Source organism: Bemisia tabaci, chromosome 6 (genome assembly GCF_918797505.1).
Source record: "Bemisia tabaci chromosome 6, PGI_BMITA_v3".
Classification (NCBI taxonomy): Eukaryota; Metazoa; Arthropoda; class Insecta; order Hemiptera; family Aleyrodidae; genus Bemisia; species Bemisia tabaci.
Window position 1 is genome coordinate 2,337,782 of NC_092798.1, and position 22,784 is coordinate 2,360,565.

A 22,784-nucleotide genomic window follows, 5' to 3' on the forward strand; every position below is an offset into this window, starting at 1 on the left:
TATACCTGTATGTAAGGGGTACGAACATTTGATTATTGAAGTTTTGGGGTCTTATCTTGCGTGAACGGTGAGCATTGGTGATAGGCACCAACGATTATTTATGATTTACAGCAATGAAACATATTCTCTTTTTTCCATAAAATTGTCAATGAACGTTTATTAAACCATTGACAATTTTTTGGATGAGTCAGAGTCAATGGACGGAAGATGACGATATGTCGATATTTCCTTAGCACGGCAGTATTCTTGTAGCTGCGTGGCTATCTATGAAAACGATCCCCATTTTCCCTATAATTCAATGCTTTCCAGGGCTCAAGCGGTACTCTGCCGTGCTAAGGAAAAATGCCGTATGAACATTCGAGAGTTTCCAAATTCCTCAAAATAAAACATTTATTTTTGAGAAAAGTTATACTTATGTTTCTTTGAAATTTTCAGATATTTCAAATTGAATTGCGGGCAAAAGAGCTTGATGCAAAAACGGCTTTTTTCGCCCCCCTCTGGAAGTTCTTCAGACTTTGTCTATTGATTACTCATACTTGAGCGCTTCTTTTACCAAATTTTCATACCCCCACAAAATTTTGGGGGAGAGCTAGGGGGGGGTGGAAGTCAAAACCTATGAACCTCGATATCTCTTGAACAAAGAAAGATATCGAGGTTCGGTTTGGACGAAAAATCGTCTAAAATTGCATACTTTAAGATTCTAAAGGTCGAAATCCCGATATCACATTTTTAAGTCAACATATGTGCTTTTTTCCAGTTTTTAGGTCTAGAAAATTTCTTTTAAACGAAAAATTTACAAAGATCTCAATTTTTTATTTGAACCAAAACCAATTTTTTAAATTGTTCGTCTTTTCCCGCATCCAACGAGTGGTCCATTAAGCTGGGGAACCAAACGGTTCCGGAGTTATGATCGATTGAAGTGTCCGCTCAACGCGCGCCGACCGATTTTCGCGCGGGAAATAGTCGGATTTGACTGTTATTAGATCAGATTGAATGTTCGAACTGAGCAACATGCTTTATCAGGGACTCTTGAGGGTCGCTGAGTCCAGAAATTACAGATACTTCCAAAAAATTCACGTTTATAAAATTACAGCTCCGTAGCGCTATTTTAGAGGCCCACTGAGCGCCGACCGGCCGCTCAGTGGTCCTGTCCGAAGCTGCAATTTTAAAAACGTGAATTTTTTGGAAGTATCGGTAATTTCTGAACTCAGCGACCCTCAAGAGTTCCTAATAAAGCATTTTGCTCAGTTCGAACATTCAATCTGATCTAATAACAGTCAAATCCGACTATTTTCCGCGCGAAAATCGGTCGGCGCGCGTTGAGCGGAAACTTCAATCGATCATAACTCCGGAACCGTTTGGTTCTCCAGCTTAATGGACCACTCGTTGGATGCGGGAAAAGACGAACAATTTAAAAAACTGGTTTTGGTTCAAATAAAAAATTGAGATCTTTGTAAATTTTTCGTTTAAAAGAAATTTTCTAGACCTAAAAACTGGAAAAAAGCACATATGTTGACTTAAAAATGTGATATCGGGATTTCAACCTTTAGAATCTTAAAGTATGCAATTTTAGACGATTTTTCGTCCAAACCGAACCTCGATATCTTTCTTTGTTCAAGAGATATCGAGGTTCATAGGTTTTGACTTCCACCCCCCCCTAGCTCCCCCCCCAAAATTTTTGGGGGTCTGAAAATTTGGGAAAAGAAGCACTCCAGTATGAGTAATCAATAGACAAAGTCTGAAGAACTTCCAGAGGGGGGGCGAAAAAAGCCGTTTTTGCATCAAGCTCTTTTCTTAAAATTTTTAAGATAAATGTTAACGATTTTCCCAGTAAATTTGTTATTTATCGAAGGCGGTATGGCAACGTCTAAAGGCTCATACGGCGTTCTTCTTTAGCAAGACAGTACTGAGGTTACGTCTTTATATCCGGCCAGCGAGTGGCGATTCCAGAGGAAGCGCGCAGAGAGGAATAATAATTGAGTTACGATCACGTCCGGCAATCAATATTAATCCTGGGTTTAATCCTTGTTGATTGACTATCATTGTCAGTTACAAACTTGAGCGGATGATATGGCCCAGGCGATAAAGGGTCTCCCGAGTCTGGACACAGTTCGCTGTTCAGTGTTCAGTGTTCGGTGTTCGGTGTTCATCTCAGATTACAACGCCCCGTTTGTGAATTTATGAATGTAGCGCTTTTGTGGTCGAGGAGTAAAAACAGGTGTGGCGCCGCTGATAACATGTTGGGATTGTTGGGGGACGCCGCGCATGGCGCATAACGCAAATATTTCACCTTCGCCGCTATGTTTCAAAGTTTTCTGAGGGTTAATTTCCTGCGTGAAAATCGAGCGATATTTTCCGTTATGAGATTAGAAGCCTATGCTCAACACGGCCGTGTTAAAGGAGAACGCCGCATGAGCCTTCAGACGATGCCAACCGAGGCAATTGTCAAAAGAGCCGTATGCAAAAACGACATTTTTCGCCCACCCACTAAAACTTATTCAAACTTCGTCTATCAGTTACTAATACTGGAGCACTTCTTTCCCCAAATTCTCAGACCCCCAAAAAATTTTGGAGGGGCGCTAGGGGGGGCGGAAGTCAAAACCTGTGACCCTCGATATCTTTCGAACGAAACAAGATATTGAGGCCCGGTTTGGACGAAAAATCGTCTAAAATTGCATACTTTAAGATTCTAAAGGTCAAAATCCCAAAATTAAATTTTTAACTTAACTTATGTGCTTTTTTTCAGTTTTTGAGGAAAAAACAATTTCTTTTAAACAGCTTAAACTGAAATTTCACATTTTTTGATTTGAACCAAAACCAGTTTTTTAAATTGTTCGTCTTTTTCCGCATCCAACGAGTGGTCCATTAAGCTGGGGAACCAAACGGTTCCGGAGTTATGATCGATTGAAGTGTCCGCTCAACGCGCGCCGACCGATTTTCGCGCGGGAAATAGTCGGATTTGACTGTTATTAAATCAGATTTAATGTTCAAACTGAGCAAAATGCATTACTAGGGACTCTTGAGGGTCGCTGAGTCCAGAAATTACAGATACTTCCAAAAAATTCACGTTTATAAAATTACAGCTCCGTACAGGACCACTGAGCGGCCGGTCGGCGCTCAGTGGGCCTCTAAAATAGCGCTACGGAGCTGTAATTTTATAAACGTGAATTTTTTGGAAGTATCTGTAATTTCTGGACTCAGCGACCCTCAAGAGTCCCTAGTAATGCATTTTGCTCAGTTTGAACATTAAATCTGATTTAATAACAGTCAAATCCGACTATTTTCCGCGCGAAAATCGGTCGGCGCGCGTTGAGCGGACACTTCAATCGATCATAACTCCGGAACCGTTTGGTTCCCCAGCTTAATGGACCACTCGTTGGATGCGGAAAAAGACGAACAATTTAAAAAACTGGTTTTGGTTCAAATCAAAAAATGTGAAATTTCAGTTTAAGCTGTTTAAAAGAAATTGTTTTTTCCTCAAAAACTGAAAAAAAGCACATAAGTTAAGTTAAAAATTTAATTTTGGGATTTTGACCTTTAGAATCTTAAAGTATGCAATTTTAGACGAGTTTTCGTCCAAACCAGGCCTCAGTATCTTGTTTCGTTCAAAAGATATCGAGGGTCACAGGTTTTGACTTCCGCCCCCCCTAGCGCCCCCCCCCCCAAAATTTTTTGGGGGTCTGAAAATTTGGGGAAAGAAGTGCTCCAGTATTAGTAACTGATAGACGAAGTTTGAATAAGTGTTAGTGGGGGGGCGAAAAATGTCGTTTTGGCATACGGCTCTTTTTCGAGAAAATTTTAGACAATTTGCCAGCAATTTAATCTAAAATATCTGCAAATTTTAAGGAAAAATAAGCATGACTTTTCTCATAAATACTCGTTTTATCCGGAACAATTTTGCAACTATCGAATGTTCATACGGCGTTCTTCCTTAGCACGGTAGAGCAGTATCCTTCCTTTCGAGAACCTTCGTGTGGTGTAAATGGATCGTGTTCGATCTATCAAAAAAGTGACATTGTATCGATATCGATTCATTGAATTTTATTGACAGCACAAAGAAAATTCAGTGAAATTCTCGACAGTTTCGTTGAAAAATTTTCCTGTAAAATAATTAAACTGCTACCTACGGAAATTTTGAAACGCCGCGTGGCGCTTGTAATACTTTGGCCGGAGGTGACGATATGTAGGCGTGTTTTTAAGCTCCGCGAAGGAGATGAGCACCATTGAGATAAAAGAACCCGCTCACCAAAATTCCATCCATCATTTTTTAGAAAACTACACTAGCGCTAAAAAAATATCAACGGAAACTGCTCGTTGGAGTCGGAGTTAGAAATGGGGAGCAAGTGCAAGGTAACGCCGTGCGCTATTATAATGCAGTGATAATTGTCGAGGTCGCGGGTTAATTGATCAATGGTTTTCCGAACGTAGTCTGGCGCGCATCTATCTTTAGCGACTCCACACCGTTGCCAGATGAGTGAATTAAAAACGCCGAGCGAGCTTCCAACGTCAGTAACGTTGCGAGGGAACCAACGACGCCCAACAACGTACAATGGACCACTAGACAAGGTACGAATTTCAGCATCCTGATACATGCTTGGTAACTAAAATTTCACGTAGAACACGATGCGCATGATCAAAATTGCCGAAATTAACTCCTTACGAAGATATTTAATGATTCCTGATGAGTGAGTTCAAACCACCCGCTCATGAAAACTCAATGCTCTACGTGATTCACATCGCGCGCCAAACGTTATCTTGACAGTCTCACGCGATATAAAAATCTGGCAACCTCAATCTTGACGCTTTGGCTCAGCTATAGCGAGTTGTTTATAGTTTGAACAACACATGCTGGGAAATGAATATTGCTCGATTTAGAGGCTTGCTGAAACCGTTGTAGTGCGCGATTTGACTCACGTAGAGCTTTGAATTTCTTGTGAGCGGGCAGTTTAAAGTCCTCGTAACCAATGTGAAATAAAGACGTTAATATCCTTGTTAGGAGTTGGTTTCAGTAATTTTCGTTGTGCGAATTGTGTTTGACGTGCAATTCTGGTTAAGAAACATGTATCAGATTGCTTAAATTCCTACGTTGCCAAGTGGTCGATTGGACGTTTTATGCGAAAAGGAACTTTGTCTCACGGAAATTCTATGCATATAATTTCTTTTGGCATAAATGAGTCCAATTGTTCCCCATACTAGAAAATTTGTATAAAATGATTTGAACTCAGATCTGGGACCCTCTCTAACTTACGTAACGCTTCAAGGAGGGGGGGGGGGGGGGGGGGCTTCTTTAGATTTACGCTGCGATATGGGAAGCGTGAGGTAATAGAGCGAATTGGTACGGAACGAGTTTAAGTGACTTTTTTTCGAGTTGCTGTAGAATTTTTCGTCGTTCGTCTTCAGAAGTTTTTAAGAATCGCAAAAATATTATTTACGATGCTCTCACTTTTCTTTGCTAAATTAAAACGTTAATCCGTTTCGTAAATGTAAGGGGATATTTAGATTATTCTCTGTGGTGGGGAGGGGGCCCGGGCAAGCGTTAAGTAATGTGTATGCGGGTCCGGACAAAGCGTTACTAACTGTTTAATGGATCCACTACAGCGTTACGGGGCTATACAGGAGGTGGGGGTGTCAAAAAACGGTAAATTAAGCGTTACGTAATTTAGGGACGCACAGTCAATCAGAAGGGTCAGGCATGAAATATTTAACAGAAACTGCTAATTTTGATGTCTGAATCGTCACATTTTAATTTTTAAGAGGTGTTTCCAACAGAAAATTTCACAAGGAAACTAATGGAACCACTTTTAGAATCTTAAAATTTAGTATAAAGGAAGTTATAAGCTTTTAAAGTGTCTAAATTTTGTCCGACCTCTCTCATTGGTTCAATCCACTGTGAGGCGGCCCCCTCATGAAGCCCTTTCGTAGGAGGAGAATATGAGTGAAATGAGGAAAATATTCTCGTGCGAATTCCAAATTGGATAACGAAACGAACGGCGGGATAACTGGCGAAAAGTGCAGCGGCCCCAACTTGCGCGGAAAACTTTGAAAAGTTGCGGGACTTCCGACGATTAATCACGGGGATTTTTGAGGAGGGTCGCGTCGGCGCTGGGATCGGAGGGGCGCTTAATTCGTCATCAAAGCAGACGAACGCACCATCAAAGTCGCTCGCACCTCAATCATAAAACCCATTCCGCCATTCCGGGAACGAGTGAAATCTCTCTTCAAATTTCAAACACTCAGAGACGCCACCATTCATCAAGTCCGCTGATGGATCAAACAGCTTCCCATTTTCCTTCTCCTCTCGGCCAACGCGGAAATGCACCAGATGCCCCAGGAAGGGAGAGGGGGTGGAAGGGGGGGGGGGGGGTAGAGAGGAGGAAGGGGGAGGGACGCACAGTGAGAGAGGTCGGCCATCTTGTGGAAACAGTGTAGGCTTACTAGGAGGCTACGCCGCGGCCCCCTGTCTTAAAATCCAGAAATTATCAATTGATTCATCGACTATTGAATCTTTTTCCAGTGATGAAGATCCATCTAAAAGAAAGACCCCTCAAACTTTTGAGAATTTGCAGGTGTCTTAAATGTGACTTTCGTGTTTTTAAATGGTGCTACTAGGAAAACTGAGTACGAGGATATCCTTGGTTTCTAAATTGGACAATTATTGGAGAAAATATGACAAAATAACCTAATCTGCTAAAATACATGTATTTAAATGAAAAATGCCGCCAGATAACGTCATAAGGCAGCGTATTTTCTCACTTTTAAATCATTTCTCTCCAATTTCCCATGTCAGCAAAAATTATGAAAAATACTGCAAACTCAGCATATTAAGAACTCCCAGATGAAGCAATACAACTTTTGTGTGCAATTTTCCATGAAGGTAGTTGAAAAATTTGGACGCATCCAAATGGAAAGAAACTATACCTTTATTGTGACATGAGTCCTATAGTGCATATATGTACTTTTATAGGTCTCAGGGCCTGGATCTAAATGGAAATGGTTTCTTCTCATTTAAATAGGTTCATCAGGCCGATATTTTTCAATGAGGGATCATAATTTTTGGCTATAATTTTAGAAACAATGTGTATCTCATTATGTATTTTCCCTATGCAGATACCTCATTTGTACTTCATTTAGCAACAGGGATGTACAGTTTCTGGCTCATCCGTAAAAACACTTGTGTGCACAGGAAAACTAACGTTACATGCTTTGTTTCTAAACTGAGCCACAAACTATAGTCCCTAATTGCAAAATAGAGTCCATGTAGTGAATGAGCCAGAAATGGACTGCATTTTGCAATTAAGAACCACAATTTTTGGCTCATCTGTAAAAACACTTAGATGCACAGGGAAGCTAATGGTACATACGTCATTTATAAACAGAGCCAGAAATTGTAGTCCGAATCGAAAAATGTAATTCAAATGGAAGTTCCTTGTTGTAAAATGTGATCCATTTCATGTTCCACCTTTCTCAAAGGATTGTTCCACTGTGAGGCGTGAGAAAAGAGATTGTGCGAATTGTGAACAGGACGACAAGAGGAAGGTTTCATGATTTCAACTGCTTTCTTCCTCTTTTGCGAGGGGGTCTCGCCCCCTTAATATTTTACTCCATTTACTCGGTTTCTTCTCTCAAGAGCGCGCCGTTGAAAGAGAAATTCGAGTCAAGGTCGTTTTCATTTCAAAAAAGGGAAGATGGTTGGGACTAATAAAGTAATAGCGAGAGAGTATTCGATTTCATAAAATTATACCTCTCTTCGATGATCAAAGAGAGCAAAATTCTTTAAAAATTGACTGTCTGGTAGCAATTTAAAGATAAATTATGGTAAGTGGAAGAGGAGGGTTACATCTTTTATACCTGAAGTGTCCCTGGTTTGCTACTGGATCACTTTTATTGGCGGAAAACAGCGTTTTTCTCGCGTAAAAGAGCGTATTCCCATTTTAATGTTGCCAAATTTTCCGCGTATTTTAACCGGATGAATTTTGGGAAAATCTAATTGAAAATTTCCCTAATTTTTCGTCTGATCCCGTGCAAAAATCAGAAGAATTTTCATCAGTGAGTGCAATTTTCATGCAAATGCATTCTTGTAAAAATGGAATCTTTTTAGTCAATTTTGCAACATCGGAGTGGAGTTCCGTTTCTTCGTCCGAGAAGCGAAGAAAAGTGGTGACGCAGTTGCTTCGAACACCGGATCTAGCTTAGAAATGGACATATTTATGCTAAATGAAACCATGTTTTGCACGAAATCCATTAGGGTGGCCCAATTTGGGGTCAATCGGACAAAATTAACCCGACGCGCAGTTGTCATTTATCCAAGCAAAAATAGGGAATTTTCACTGTTTTTCAGTAATTTTTCGCTCCCCAAAAAATTAAGTCGGAGGGGTCTGCAAATTAAACAGAGGGCAAAATTAGTTCATAAACTACACCCTAGTGAAGTTTTGGACCCCCTCCATGCTTTTGAGCCGACGCGAAAATCTCACGCACGAAAATAGCGAATTTTTGACTGTTTTTGATGATTTTTCCCTCTCGATAAATTAACGTTACAGATGCCTAAATTGTAATCAGAGTGTGAAATTAGTAGCTACGATGCTTCCAATGCTCCCCTTCTGATAATTTTGACACGCTGTGACGTTGCCATTTTTCTGAGCAAAATCGTGAATTTCGACTTATTTCAATATCATCTGTCTAGACAAAAAAAAAAAAAAAAACTCAGGAGCCATCGAAAAATTGCCAATCGTTGAATAAGGAATTTTATTGAATGCGTAAGCTGATGTTCAGACCAAATAAGGTTTGCATGTTTTTAATGCAGATTTTCAGTGTATTGGCTTTCGGACGGTAAAAATCGATTGAAAAATCAATTATTCTTAAATGCGACCTGGCCACTTTTTCACATCGTATTTTTATCGGCCAACGTTCAAACAATCTGTGTTTTTTTTAAATATCGATCAATTTTGATAATTAGATGTTTTCTCATGGCTTTAAATTTTGAAAACAATGATGAATTGATCAAATGGACGTATCTTTGCTTAAAAAACAAAAAACTTGAGACGTGTGGGAAAGATGGGATGTGCTCTAGAAAACTACTTAAGAGAAAATTTAAAAGTAGGCGCGACGCGATTCCTCTTAAAAAAATAACAATTTGGGATTTGCCGTGGGCATGTCACGAGAGCGTCGTGGACAAGGTTCATGAGCTAAAGTGCACCAGCACCGATCTCCTCGTCGTTGCACATCTGAGTCATCACCGCTGACGTCACTGGCATTCATTTTTACGGCCCTTAACTAACGTGGAGCGAAAAATTACTGAAAAACAGTGAAAATTCGCTATTTTTGCTTGGATAAATGGCAACTGCGCGTCGGGTTAATTTTGTCCGATTGACCCCAAATTTCATTTTCCGTGTTTTTGAACATGCTGTAACCGATTTAGGGGGTTACGGCTATAAATTTCCGAAATTCATTTTTTGTGGGCCACCCTAAAATCCATGCACTTACTAAATTTTAGTATAAAAGACGTCCAAACGACGATGACAATTTTTTTTTCCCCCACTGAATTTATTATAAAATTGCTACTACTACCTATTACAATATGGTATCCATCAGCAAATTTTAATACATAATATATATGTATATAGGATTGATAGTATGATGACGTATGATAAAATAAACAGGTTTTTTATCATAAAGACCCGGGATATGTAATGTCCCGGCCATATAAATAAGTTGAGTATTGATAATTGTGAGAATGTTTTAAATACCTACAGGTATCCCTGTGCGCTGCCGTTTGCTCCATCGGATGGGATAAGAGTCCGTAATTAATGAACATAAGGACTTACTTAAATAAAAAGAAACCATTGATATTCAGGCCATGATACCTATACGAGTACTTACATGATAGGATTGATAAGGTCCATGTCAGAAAGAGGAGACGGTTTTTTCTTATTTAAATTCATCTTTATTTCCAAATACGTTCGGTATGTGGCAAAAGGCCGCACATTCAATCGCCTGAATTACGTAGAAATTATTTATTTCATCGATAATTGTTCTATTAAAATCATTATTGGAATTCACTTATTGATATAAAGTATACTGACACGGTTTTCTCCTTAGCACGACAACAAAGAATGAACACTTGACTATCCACGCAACAATTTCAACACGAGAGAAGCGTGCGGTATCCCGTCAATATGAAGGCGTTTCAACGCGTGTGTCCCACGTGCTCGTGCGTGCGACGTGCGTAGGGGTTTTTGGATCAGTCAATTTGTCGCTAAGAAGAGGCTCACGAAGAAAAAAAAGAATGATGTGTGGTACAGAGTGACAGGGCAGCGCTTAACAATTTTCCCTTTCCACACTGTCCACTGTCCACTTTTGTACCAGAGGACAGCCGTATATTCTGCCGTGCTAAGGAAGAATGCAGTATAAACATTCGAGAGTTACCGGATTTCCCTTGATAAAACAAGTAGTTTTGACGACATTCATTCATATTTTTCCTTGAAATTTTCAGATATTTTAGATTAAATTGCGTGCAAAATTGTCTGAACATTTAGGGAGAAAATATTCACAATTTTACCAGTAAAAATGGTTTTTAGTGAAGGAAATCTGGCAGCGTCTATAGGCTCATACGGTGTTTTTCCTTGGCACGGCAGTTTGTCCTCAGGGCAATCTTTCCAAATATGACGGTACTTTTTCTGTTGATGCAAATCTAATTTTAATTTTATTGTTCTCACAGTGACTCAAAGACCTATAACGTTAAAAATTACAGTACACAATTGGCTCTAAGTAAACACTTACTCGTATCGGAAAATGTTGCATATCGATCATGAAACTACCAGACCATGTTTCTGGTTTGCGGTGTTTAAAGATATCTACTCCCGTTTAATTTATGTAAGGGAGAACGAATAAGTTTCATTCCTTTGAGTTTTCGCAGAGTTTTTTTCACTTCGAAAAGAAAAATCAAAGGAGATTTCAGGAATTGACGTCGAGTAGTTCTCCGTTTAAAGAAAAAGGTATAACAAGAAGTCTGCATTGTCCCAAACCGAGATCCGTGGTCTGGTAGTTTCATCGTTAATATATCGTTAGAAAACACAATTCCTACTTCCGACTTTCAAAGACCAAGATCGAGAGATGCTTATTTCTTTCGACGAAAAAGGCTCGTTCAGCGATGATGTTCCGTCGGATTTTAAGACCAAGCAGTATAAACGTTTTATTGTTTATCCTTCAAAAACCGAGCGGCATCTCGGTCATCTTTACATTTATAAATTCAGGAATCGGTACTTTAACAGTAAAAAAATTTTCTTCACTGAGCTTTCGCTCCAACAATGCATTTTTTAAAGTCCCTCAAGCACTCAAATCCTATGCGCAAAGCTCCAATTAATTTGATTTACTCGTACAAAGTTCCTTTTTGCATTACATCCTATTGTGAGTAAGGGTTGTAAATACATCTCATTTTAGAGCATGGTATGACTCGAAAGGACATCCAACATTGACGCAAAGTAGTGGTGTAGTGCGTCATTGTCTGAGAAATTCTCTCTTAGAATAAAATATACCACATCTTTTTGGCTTACTCATTCAGTGCTTTATCATTTCACGTGTGACAACCTATATCTTGCCCGGATGCACGCTGAGCTGCCGTGATAGCGAAGAGAGCCGTAACTATCAAATTTTCGCAATGGAGTTTCCTTCAAAATTCGTCTTATCTCGTTATATGAAATCACTGAAATAGCTAAAACAGGAAAATTCGTCTTATTTTTATGAAAACGAAACAAACGAGAGAGCGGAAGAAGCTCAAGCAATGACGTTATTGCCACCATTCCCAAGATACCGATGGTGCTATTTTTCTATGTCTATTTTTATGTCTATTTTTATGAGGGCCAAAGGTCCTCCGAGTAGACCTAGCAAGGATCCGCAAGCTGGAGAAATTAAGAAGCCCTGATTTAGAGGCTGAAATTTTGATTTTTCAAAAATAATCCACCCAATCGTTACGGTAACATTGCAATTTGAATTACGACGATCGCACCTAGATAAAGTTTAGGATCCACCCTAACGTAACGCAAATCAGTCAAATGAAGCTAATAAAATCGATACATAAATGGAATCAATAGCCATATGTGGATCCAGGGGAGGAGCGTACACCTTCCTCCCCCCCTGTTCTCCCGGTTAAGGAGGAAGAGAAAAGGGAGAAAGAAAGAAGGAAGGAAGGAAAAGAGGGAAGAAGTAGCAAGGACGCTTATATTTGGTGATTTTTCATGACAAAATTGACTTAAACAGTATTTAGACGCTTCAAAATTTCGAAAAATGTCGTTAGAAGCCCCCCGGATCCCCCTTCCGCCTCCTCCTCGTTCATGAGCGTATCCAAACACTTCCTCTGGGGAAACTCCCCGCAAATTCTTCCTCGAAATTTTACACCTTTGTAATATGTAGTTTGAGTTAATTTCGTCATTAATAATAACCAAACGTAAGCGCCCTTCCTTCTTCTTTCCTCCGTTCCTTCGTCCTTTCTTTCTTCCCCTTTTCTTCCTTCTTTTTTCGGGCAAACGAGGGGGCACACGTCCCCTACGCCCTCGTTCAAGGTATTTGGATCCGCTAAACGCATGCATTACGCCATCGCGCCTTCAATTTTGCAGATGCAACATGGACATCCATCAAGCACGAATAGTTGTATCTCTGCGCCGTCATCAACACGCATCTTATCATTTGCTCTATTTCCATATTGTGATTGTTCCCGTTCCACTGATTGGTAGTGGTGCTTTGAGAGCTAAGTGAGGAACGCAGCCGAAGATACGAGAGAAATGATCGGGCCTCCTTTTTCAACTTTTCTTGCCGAATCTGAGAGACACCTCATCGCAGAATAGAGTGGAGCATTGAGCGTTCACGGTTCGCGCCTTCAATTTTGCAGATGCAACACGGACATTCATCAAGCACGAATAGTTGTATCTCTTCGCCGTCGTCAACGCGCGTCACTCCCTGTGCTCTACTTCCGAATAGTGTTGGTTCCCCGTTTCAGCCGATAGGATCGCTTCACTATCCATTTCGACGGCGCAAGTCCGCAACCACGTTTCCTTTTTGCGGTGTTTGAAAATCTCAGTTCCCATTTAACTTGTAAATGGAGAACAAATCGACCTCATTCCTCGAAGTACTCACCGAATTTTTTACGCACAGAGAAGAAAAATCAGGGCAGTGCTGAAAAATTGTCTTTGAGTAGTTTTTTTTATTTTAAAAAATTAAGTATGGCAGGAAATCTGCACCTTCGCAAACCAAGATACGTGGTTGTGGACTCTTCACCAACGATTTGTCTTTTCATAAATAGGTTTTCCGATCAATTCCAATAACTAGCCCGCATGTTAAGTTGCGCATTAAGACATGAGCCCTGAGACCCGTCAGAATATATGCATTACAGGGATCACGTCATAATGCACATAGTTCCGTTTGCCAGAAATAGTGCAAATGGCTGCAATGACGTCACGAGTGCCGACGCCAACGGTCTCATACTAGTTTTTCAGCGAGCTTCATGCACTTCGTGGTGACTCGAATGAAAGCGCTGCCGTGCTAAGGAAGAACGCCGTATGAACATTCGAGGGTTGCCAAACTTCCCTTGACAAAGCGTGTATTTTTGACGACATTCGTGCACCATTTTCTTTGACATTTTCTGATATTTTAGATGAAATTGCGTACATAACCGTCTGGCATTTTTGGGGGGAAATATTCACAATTTACCCCGTACATTCAGTTTTTATCGAGGGAAACTTGACAACGTCTCAAGGATCATACGGCGTTCTTCCTGAGCGTTGCAGAGCGGGAGTCCAGCGGCTGCTATTTTTAATTTGCAGAGCGGACGGTGACAAGGGGGTAGCCATACAAGTTTTCAGGAAGCAGTGCGGCGCCGGGCGTCTGGGGTGGGAGAATTTGCAACTTATTCGCTTCTGCAGCCCTCTCGATCGATAGCCGTAATCATGTGTTCATGTGTGTTGTTTACTCCAAGTTTCGCCGACCGGAAGGGAGGGCTCCCTCTCGCATGCAAATCGAGTCCGCGATATTTCCGAGTCGTTGATCCTTCCACCACTCAGGACACAATGAGAGGAGCAGGGAGGCGGTGATTGGCGCTCTACGATGTCGCCCGGCGAGAAGAAGTCTCAGCTCTCTCCTTTCGACACCGGGATTTGAGATGAGAAGGAAATGGGGTCGCATTTCCCCCTGGGCGACACAATCTCTGGCTCATCCATGAAAGAACGAAGACGACAAAATAACTTTGGTTAAATTTTAAAATCACCCGGTGCGACACACACACCAAAAATAGAGAGAGAAAAAAATGAGAGATGTTGGACGACAAGTAATTCAAGCCTTCAGCTACGCTTCCATGATCAAATTGAGACATCGATACGACTGATACGTGCTGCCCGTCAAAACTACGAGGCGACTCTACATTTGGATCAACATTAATCATACGAACAATGTAGCAAAGAAAGAAAAGGGCCAAAATCTGCCCGTTTTTGGGCTAGAATGATGTGTGAAAGCGGCTCTCATGTCATTGTTTCCTGGACGAAGGAACTTAACTCCATTCCAAGGTTGCAAAATTGACTGAGCAAATTCAGATATTCAAGTATGCAACAGTGCATTCTTTGTCCAAAATTTTTTCTGACTTTTGCCCGAGAATAGAAGAAAAGTCAGTGACGTGTTTTGGAATTTGAAATGCCCAAAATTTTCCTGGTATTAATTCAATTTACAAGGGGGGATGTGGCAACATCGAAATGTAGTTACGGTCTTTCGTGAAGGAGACAGCGATGTATGTATGAAGAGCACGTGACACCTTATTCCAGTTAAAATGAAACTTATGACAGAACGTCAGAGGTACATGTATTGCAATTCAATTTTTTTCATTTTATTTAATTTACTTACTTATTTTTTTTATGAACCGCATCGTTTCAGCAGAAAACTCTCCTGTTGCGGTGTCCGGTGAAATTGACAGAGATTAACGATATTATTCACGCCTAAACACTCCTCCTCTCTTCTTTAAACTTGAAAAATGACTATTTCATGTCATACGGATATGTTGAGCGCTTTTGAGGTTTTCAAAAATGTCCAGCAGTAATGGCCTCCCCCGCATGTGCATTTTTTACCCCCCCCCTCCCCCTCTCCCCTAGCCCTGAGTTTATTCTGCGGGAAGCCATGTCATGGATGCGAGGGCGATTTTTAAAATAGAGGGGAGAGCTGAGAGGGGCTTTAAAATGAAGCTCTTGAATGAGATGCAGTATGCAAATTAATTAACCCGTTGAATATAAAATTGCGCGAAAACACATTGGTCCCACTGATTTAATCAGCATAATTCTGAAAATATATACAGGATGGCGGGGGGAGGGGGGTTGGTTGCGTTCAAAGTCGAAGCAGTGACAGAAGAATCCGAAAAAAATTACGGTCGTAAACCCACCTTTGTATGGTGACCAATTTTCACGGATTTGCAAAGGCATCGCAACGCTGCCGAAGTGGGGGAACTTATTAACCGTCGTAACAGGAGTACGTTACGATATTTGGACTGCATTTTGCAATTTGGAACTATAATTTCTAGCCCGGTTTAAAAACAACGTATGTGCCATTAGTTTCCCTATGCACATAAGTGTTTTTTCAGAAAAACCAGAATTTATAGTTCCAAATTGCAAAATGCAGTCCATTTAGCCCATTCGCGTGCGAAAGAAGGGACGCGGTGAAATCCACCACCTCTTGAAGCTTCTTCGTTCCAGCAATATCGCGTTAACTTAATAATGAGCTTCTAAAGAGTTTGCAAATATATCGCTAACTCATCAATTAAAAATGTTGACAACGTGTTACTGGAAGAGGTTTACACCTGGAAGGTATAAATTAATTTGGCAATCGAATTTTGGTCTCAGCGAGGTATGAAGCACGATGATCTCCTTGCAACCGACGAAGGGTTGCAATTTCAATGGTTACATCCCGACAGACATGTGTTCGATGTTATAGCGAGGCTTTTATCTTGAGCTTACATTCCGGGAAGAGGGAGTTTTTGAACTAACAGATTCGCTCTTGATCGTTCAAGGGTCCTCATCGCAGCATATTTAACTTCACTGAGCTCAAGTGCACTGCGCCTCACTGGGTACTTATAACGTCGAAAAAATTCCCGAATACTGCCGAGCTAAGGCAGAACGCCGTGTGAAGCTTCAGACGTTGCCAAATTTTGTTTGGCAGAACATGAATTTGAATGCATTTTGCAAAAGGGACCAAGAGCGTTCCAATGTTGCTAACATTGTGCTACTTTTTTTTACCTTATGCAATTATAAATTGATCACCTAAACAAGCTTTATCTTCACTCCCAATAAACCAGACATAATTCAAGACGAAAATTATCTTGGTGGATGTAATGTTTTGCTTGATTTCTGTAATTTTATTGCAAAGAATGTAAGTTGCACAATCTGAGCAACATTGGAGTGCTCTTAGTTCCTTTATGCAAAATGTAATCCGATTAGGAAAAATTAGTAAATATTTTTCTTCCGATTTTTCAGAGAATTTTTCCGTAATTTAATTTGAAGCGTCTTAAAATTTCAAGGAAAAATGGACCGAGTTCAAGGCAATGACTTGGGGGAAAGGACAAACAAATTCAAGGTATAATAGGCGTGGTCTTTTTACACAGAAAATCTCGCATTCGAGTGCAGTTTCGATCTCAGTATCGAATGCTATATTTTTCCTCTAAAAAAACCACGCCTTTATTAAGTTAAATTTGTTTGTCGAATTGGTAAATGAATTCTTTGGTCTCCTGACAAAAGAATTGCGATCTCGAAATTCGAGCAAAATGACGAGTGGCTGAAAATTGGAACTAATCGATGTCATATATCGTACATCGTTCTGACACAAAATATAGCGTCCATCGAATCACTTAAAATACCTCCCGCCTAAAATTACAGAGTTTCATAAAAAAAATGTATGTCGTGACGTCACAACGAAGTGTTAGTAGGTGTTTTACGAGCACTTAACGACCTGGTCATTTAGTTGCCTCGTGACCACATCGGATTACCTATTTACGCGATGGCGTGTCTTCCTTTCTCAAGAGGCAAACTACATTAAATCTTTACTGACCGTTAAAGCTAAGGCAGGAAAACTCTCTCTGCCGCTCGAATTTAAGCCTTATTCTTTCCAGTGGCTTGCGTGCTTTGCGATACATCGATTGATCTGCCATTTAAACCTATGAAAAAAGATCGATGAACATAGTGTTCGTGACGAACCCCTTAATAATCGATTTTTCACCCTGGCTTTAAATGGGAATATATCGATAATCGATCATCCAAGCTTCGCCACTGTTCGAACCACTTTTTCTAGTCGTGCGAGACGTCCTAATTCAGGGATGAGAGAATTGGGAGGGAAAAAGTTTTCTTCATTTGTGCTAGTTAGACAGGTTCAACAAAAGTCGGCTTAACTGCATCAAGCATTGCCCAATTTGTTCACATCCCAAGTAGCATTTTCTGACGGAAAAATCATGATGTTTGAAATTAAGTTGCGAATTTTTTTTCTACGATTTTTCGTGGTTTCGATCGCTAGAATCATCAACGTCTGAGCAATTATCCTCAATCTTGCCGAAACCCGCGAAACCAAGTTTGATAAAATCGACATTTTATCTCAAATTAGCACGATTTTTCGTTCAGAATTATTGCAATAAATCTTCGTCGATAAAGTCGCAATTCTTCATCTAATAATATTGCAATAAATGAACTTGGATGAAATTGCGGAACATTCTCTGATTCAATCGCGACTTGTCAAAATCACTTCTATTCGGGATGTAAATTTTATTATAATGTAAAGGACGAAAATCATTGAAGAGGAATCATAGAGTACGTAATGAGAGAAAATCGCAGAAAATTTTAAGGTGTTATGTTGAATGCACTGGAAAAAAAATACATCGGAGCTAGAGTCGAGACTCTTAAAAACATCGACAAGAAAAAATACTCTTGATTCAATCGGATTTTTGCTTAAATCAAGAACCAAGCTCCTTAATTTGAGTGGATTTCCTTTTGATTTAAGCTTAAATCTGATTGAATCAAGAGTATTTTTTCTTGTCAATGTTTTCAAGAGTCCGGACTCTGGATCCAATGTGTTTTTTTTTTTTTTTTTTTTTTTTTTTTTTTTTTTTTTTTTTTTTTTTTTCCCAGTATGTCATTTTAACGGAATCACTATTTGGGGGTATGAGTTCAGACTATCTGGACCCTCTCTGCCAATAGAGCTATTGTAGAGGTGACGGGTGGTGGAGTAGGGAGCTAGGGCCAATATTCCATGAAGTAACGAAACTGAATGCCTGTCCGGACCGCGCCGCGTCGCTGAAATTCATCGGCTGAGTCTTCCAAGAACGGCGTCGGTTCAGTAAGCGTTTTGCCGAACAATCGTCTCTGTCAGGGGCGTCAGCACATTGCAGCGAAGCAATTCTCGCGAATTTTCCGATTTGCTCACGCGCGTATTTAACTCTTTCATGCACTCATAACTCACTTTCGACTGGGTAGGGATTGACGTGTTTATCGAAAAAGCGGACCACACATAACGTCGCTCTTCAGACGTAAAGGCGTATCACTATATCAGCATGAGTCCCAGAAAACATAGAGTTATACGGGAAACAGGGCTCATGTGGAAATGAAGCTGCGCCCTTACGTCAAAAGAGCGACGATAAATCAGAGCACCACCGTTGTATTATTGAATTTGTATATAAAAAAATGGCTTGTTTTAAAGTGTTCACGTCGGTTTTATCCGTATAAAATAGTCAGTGGAAAACTTGCAACGTCGCAAATTGAGGTATGGCTTTTTCTTACTTTACCGTCGGTGATGAGGAAATGTGTAATTGCGCACGCGCTAAGGTGTAATTTCAACGGTAATAGTCATCTTCCTCCGTTGAGTTGAAGCGCTGGGGTTGACGGCGCTCTGAGCAACTATTTCACCTTGGAAGTGTTGCACAGTATCAGACGGAAATGAAGGCGCACTGCCCTACGTAAATTGACTGGTATCGTGTACCACCTGTGCAGAGTTCTACACTGCCGTGCTAAGAAAGAACGCCGTATGAGCCTTTATGCGTTGCCAAAATTCCTTTGATAAAACACGAATTTCCTGGGAAACTTGTGGATATTTTCTTTCCAATTTTTCAGATAATTTTGTTCACAATTTCACCAAAAATTCCTGAAAATTTAAAGGGAAAATATTCATAGCTTTCCTCAAAAATGAACATTTTATCGGAGGAAATTTGGCAACTCTCGAATGTTCGTACGGCGTTCTTCCTTAGCACGGCAGTATTGAGGGAAAGAGTGAGTGTACCCCGGACCGCGTTACGTAACGCTTGACGTTAGCTTCTTTGAAAATGAATTGTAACATTTTATTTGAAAATATTTTGACATTTTTTAATTTTTTTTCTTTTACATCAATAAAAACCATCTTTTTTTCTTTCTTTTGTTGGAGGTTGATACCTACTTTCTTCTTTGAACTTATGATTAAAAAATATTCCTACTATTACTTTCGCCTTTGTCTTTTTCTTTAATTTTTGCCTCCATTGCATTATAACGAGCAAAAAAATGAAGGAGGGAGGGATGCGGAGGTTTATTGGTGATTTTTTAAAATTTGGGATGGGTCCTTTCTTCGGGGGCTGTAAACCTGGCCTTAAACCTAACGAGTGCCTTTTGGGATGGAGGGGGTTAAAAATCCGATTTTCAACGTTACATATTTTACAACTGAACGTTTTCTGCTAGATAGAACTAAGCGCCAATTTGAGTTCCTTTGGAGGATTTTAGAATCCCGGACAGCGCATTCTATCAAACGGAACTGAGCGCCAAGAGAAATCATCGTGAGCACAGGACAGAGTGAGCTCCTCAGTCCCACCTGCTATTCCAACCCGCCCCAAGTAGCATTTTTCAACAGAAAAATCGCAATATTTTGAAATTAAGTTACGGTTTTTTTCTTATTTTTTAGTGATAAAATCGCCAGGACTATCAACATTTAAGTGATTATTTCGATTTGTCACAATTTCATCTCTATAAAATCGAAATTTTATCTCAATTTATCACGATTTTTTGTTCAATATTATTCGTTCACACAATCGCCGTCAACACTCTCGCGGTTTCATTGCAAATTTATGAAGTGAAATCACACTTTATCGCAAGATATATCCTCGATGAAATCGCGATGTTCACACAATCGCCGTCAACACTCTCGCGGTTTCATTGCAAATTTATGAAGTGTAATCACACTTTATCGCAAGATATATCCTCGATGAAATCGCGATACATTCTCCGATAAAATCGCAATTTTCAGCGATCACTACTACCTGAGGCATTCCTTTTCTTCCCCCTTTGCCGCTTAGGTCCGATTACTAGAAATACATCTAAATAACCCTCAAGGTTGATTTCAATACTGCCGTGCTAAGGAAGAACGCCGCATGAGCATCCGAATGTTGCCAAATTTCCTCTTAGAAAATATCCATTTTTGAAGAAACATATGAATAATTTTCCTCGAAATTTTCAGACTTTTTAGATCAAATTGCGAACAAAATCCTCCGAAAAATCGGAGGAGAAATCTGCCATGCTGAGCGAGGATGCCGTGAATCCATCAACATTTTCTTACGTTTTTTGGAACTTAACTTTTTATGAAATAAAAACTTTTTCACCCATGCACCTCAAATTTTCAGGTTAAATTCTTGATAGTATTTGCGAAATAATTCAGTAAAAATAAAAACATTGGCCCAGGATACACGATTTTTTCGGCTGTGATAGATTGTTTCCAAAAAATGAAAATGGCGTTTTTGCGTTGCACGGCAGAAATATTCACACATTTTTCTGAAAATGTGTTGTTATTCGAAGGAAATTTGGGAAGGCCTGATGGCTCATACGGCGTTGGTCATTGGCACGGTAGAGCGGGCATTCATTTTGAAGGGAGGAAAAATAAGAAAACGGAGGTACTCACTGGGTCTCGTTATTCTGGAAATGGAGGACGCCGGTGAGCTCGCCGTAGTGATCCCCGTACTTGGCGGTCCCGTTCTGGGTGTAGAAGGGCACATCCACGGCCCCGCGGGCCCCGCTGCTCCGGTACACGGTCACCTTGAGCTCGCCCACGTTCTCGGCCGTCTCCAACTTGGGGTCGGCGAAGCCGAACGACCCGCAGTGGTCGTCGTCGAGGATCATGACGACGGCCGTGGCCGGCTGCCCCAAGTTGACGACCCCCTCGCCGCCGACCGTCCGGGCCTTGGTCAGGTGCACGTAGAAGTGCTCGTTCTCCTCGAACACATCGTCGTCGATGATCTGGAGCGTGATCCGCTGCTCGGCCTCCCCCGGCTGGAACACGATCGTCCCAGAGGCGCCCACGTAGTCGGACCCGGCGACGGCCGTCCCGTCCTCCGTCGTGAAGTCCACCTTGACCGTGTCCCGGAGCGCCTTCTCGTCGGCCACCTCGCGGGCCACCGTCACGTCGAAGCTCCCGATGTTCTCGAGCACCGTGTAGTACTGCGGTCGGAAGAAGACCTGCGTCCCCTCGGGGGCCGGCGCGATCTTCTGGTTCGAGTCCTCCCGGATGGAGATCTTCGAGTGGTGGCTGCCCGTCAGCATCCGCGAGGCTTGCACGCGGTAGAAGGCTCTGGACTTGGGGAGGTTGGCCATGATCCTCTCTTGAGCGAGGCGCTCCAGCTCGTCCATGGACATGCCCGGGTTCTCCTTCTTGAGCATGCGCAGCGTGTCGGCCAGGGACTCGGGGTCTTTGGAGTCCTCGAGGATCTCCTCCTCCGGCTCCATGGCCATGTTGATCTCGCCCGACTCGGCGGCGACGATGACGCGGTTCCGGTTGAGCCGGAGGCTCTTGAAGGAGTGCGACTGGGAGCGGTCGGCCATGTAGGCGGTGAGCACGGTGGCCGGGAAGAAGAGGAAGGTGAGGATGCCCTCCCAGACCTCGACGACGCCCTCGCTGATGACCGCCAGGATGAGGTAGAGCCAGATGTAGGCGAAGACGGACCACGTGGCCGTCACGAAGAAGACCCGCAGGTGCTTGATCTTCCGCACCTCGCCGTCGGGGACGACGTAGACGCACAGGGAGATGATGACGAAGAGGTTGTAGGCGGCCGAGCCGACGATGGTGCCGGGACCGAGGTCGCCGGCAGTAAAGTTCTTGGCGTAGATCTCTATGATTGAAAGGAGGATCTCGGGGGCTGAGGAGCCGAGGGCCATGAGGGTGAGGTTGGCGACGGTCTCGTTCCAGACGCGAACAGTGACGGTCTGCTCGGTGCCGTCCTTCTTCTTGACCTTGATCTTCCGCTCGGAGGAGGTGATGACCTCGATGGCGGACATGAAGCGGTCGGAGATGATGGAGACGCCGAGGAACATGAAGATGAGGCTGAGGAAGTAGACGATTCCGCGGAGGACGACCTCGGAGGTGGAGAGGCCGTGCTGCGGCTGCCAGACGGAGAGGATGAGGCCGTCCTGGCACTGCGTCGCGTTGTCCAGGTGCACCGACTCATCCTGCGCGGCGCTGAGCGGGAGGCCGGACAGCAGGAGAGCCAGCACCATCGGGGCTGATTCCTCTGCAAGGGGGTTACTCCTCTTCGCGGGGCTATTCGCACGACGACGTCCACGATCCCATGGCGAGCGCGAGGGCACCTTCCGTCGCGACGCGGACACACTGACTGAGCGTCGCGGCGCTCGTGCAACAACCCGACGCCCCCCGCCCCGACGCCCCCCGCCCCGCCCCTCCCCGCAGCGTCGCCGCCGCCGCCGCGCCGCCGCGCTGTCTTGACCGAAATTCTCCCCGAGACTTACCCCGCTGTCGCCGGCCACCGCGACGCCAGATCG

General features: G+C 42.2%; 1 protein-coding gene across 2 annotated transcripts in view; it reads right to left on the reverse strand.

The window, feature by feature from the left end:
* Positions 1-22,621, reverse strand: part of Calx (sodium/calcium exchanger 3) — a 161,473-nt gene extending 138,852 nt beyond the window's left edge. For both annotated transcript variants that reach the window (XM_019046719.2, XM_072301234.1), the window contains exon 1: positions 20,914-22,621. In XM_019046719.2, coding sequence (XP_018902264.1) covers positions 20,914-22,502 — 1,589 coding nt within the window. In that variant the 5' untranslated portion in view covers positions 22,503-22,621. The remainder of the gene's footprint in view (positions 1-20,913) is intronic.
* Positions 22,622-22,784: the final 163 nt, after the last annotated feature.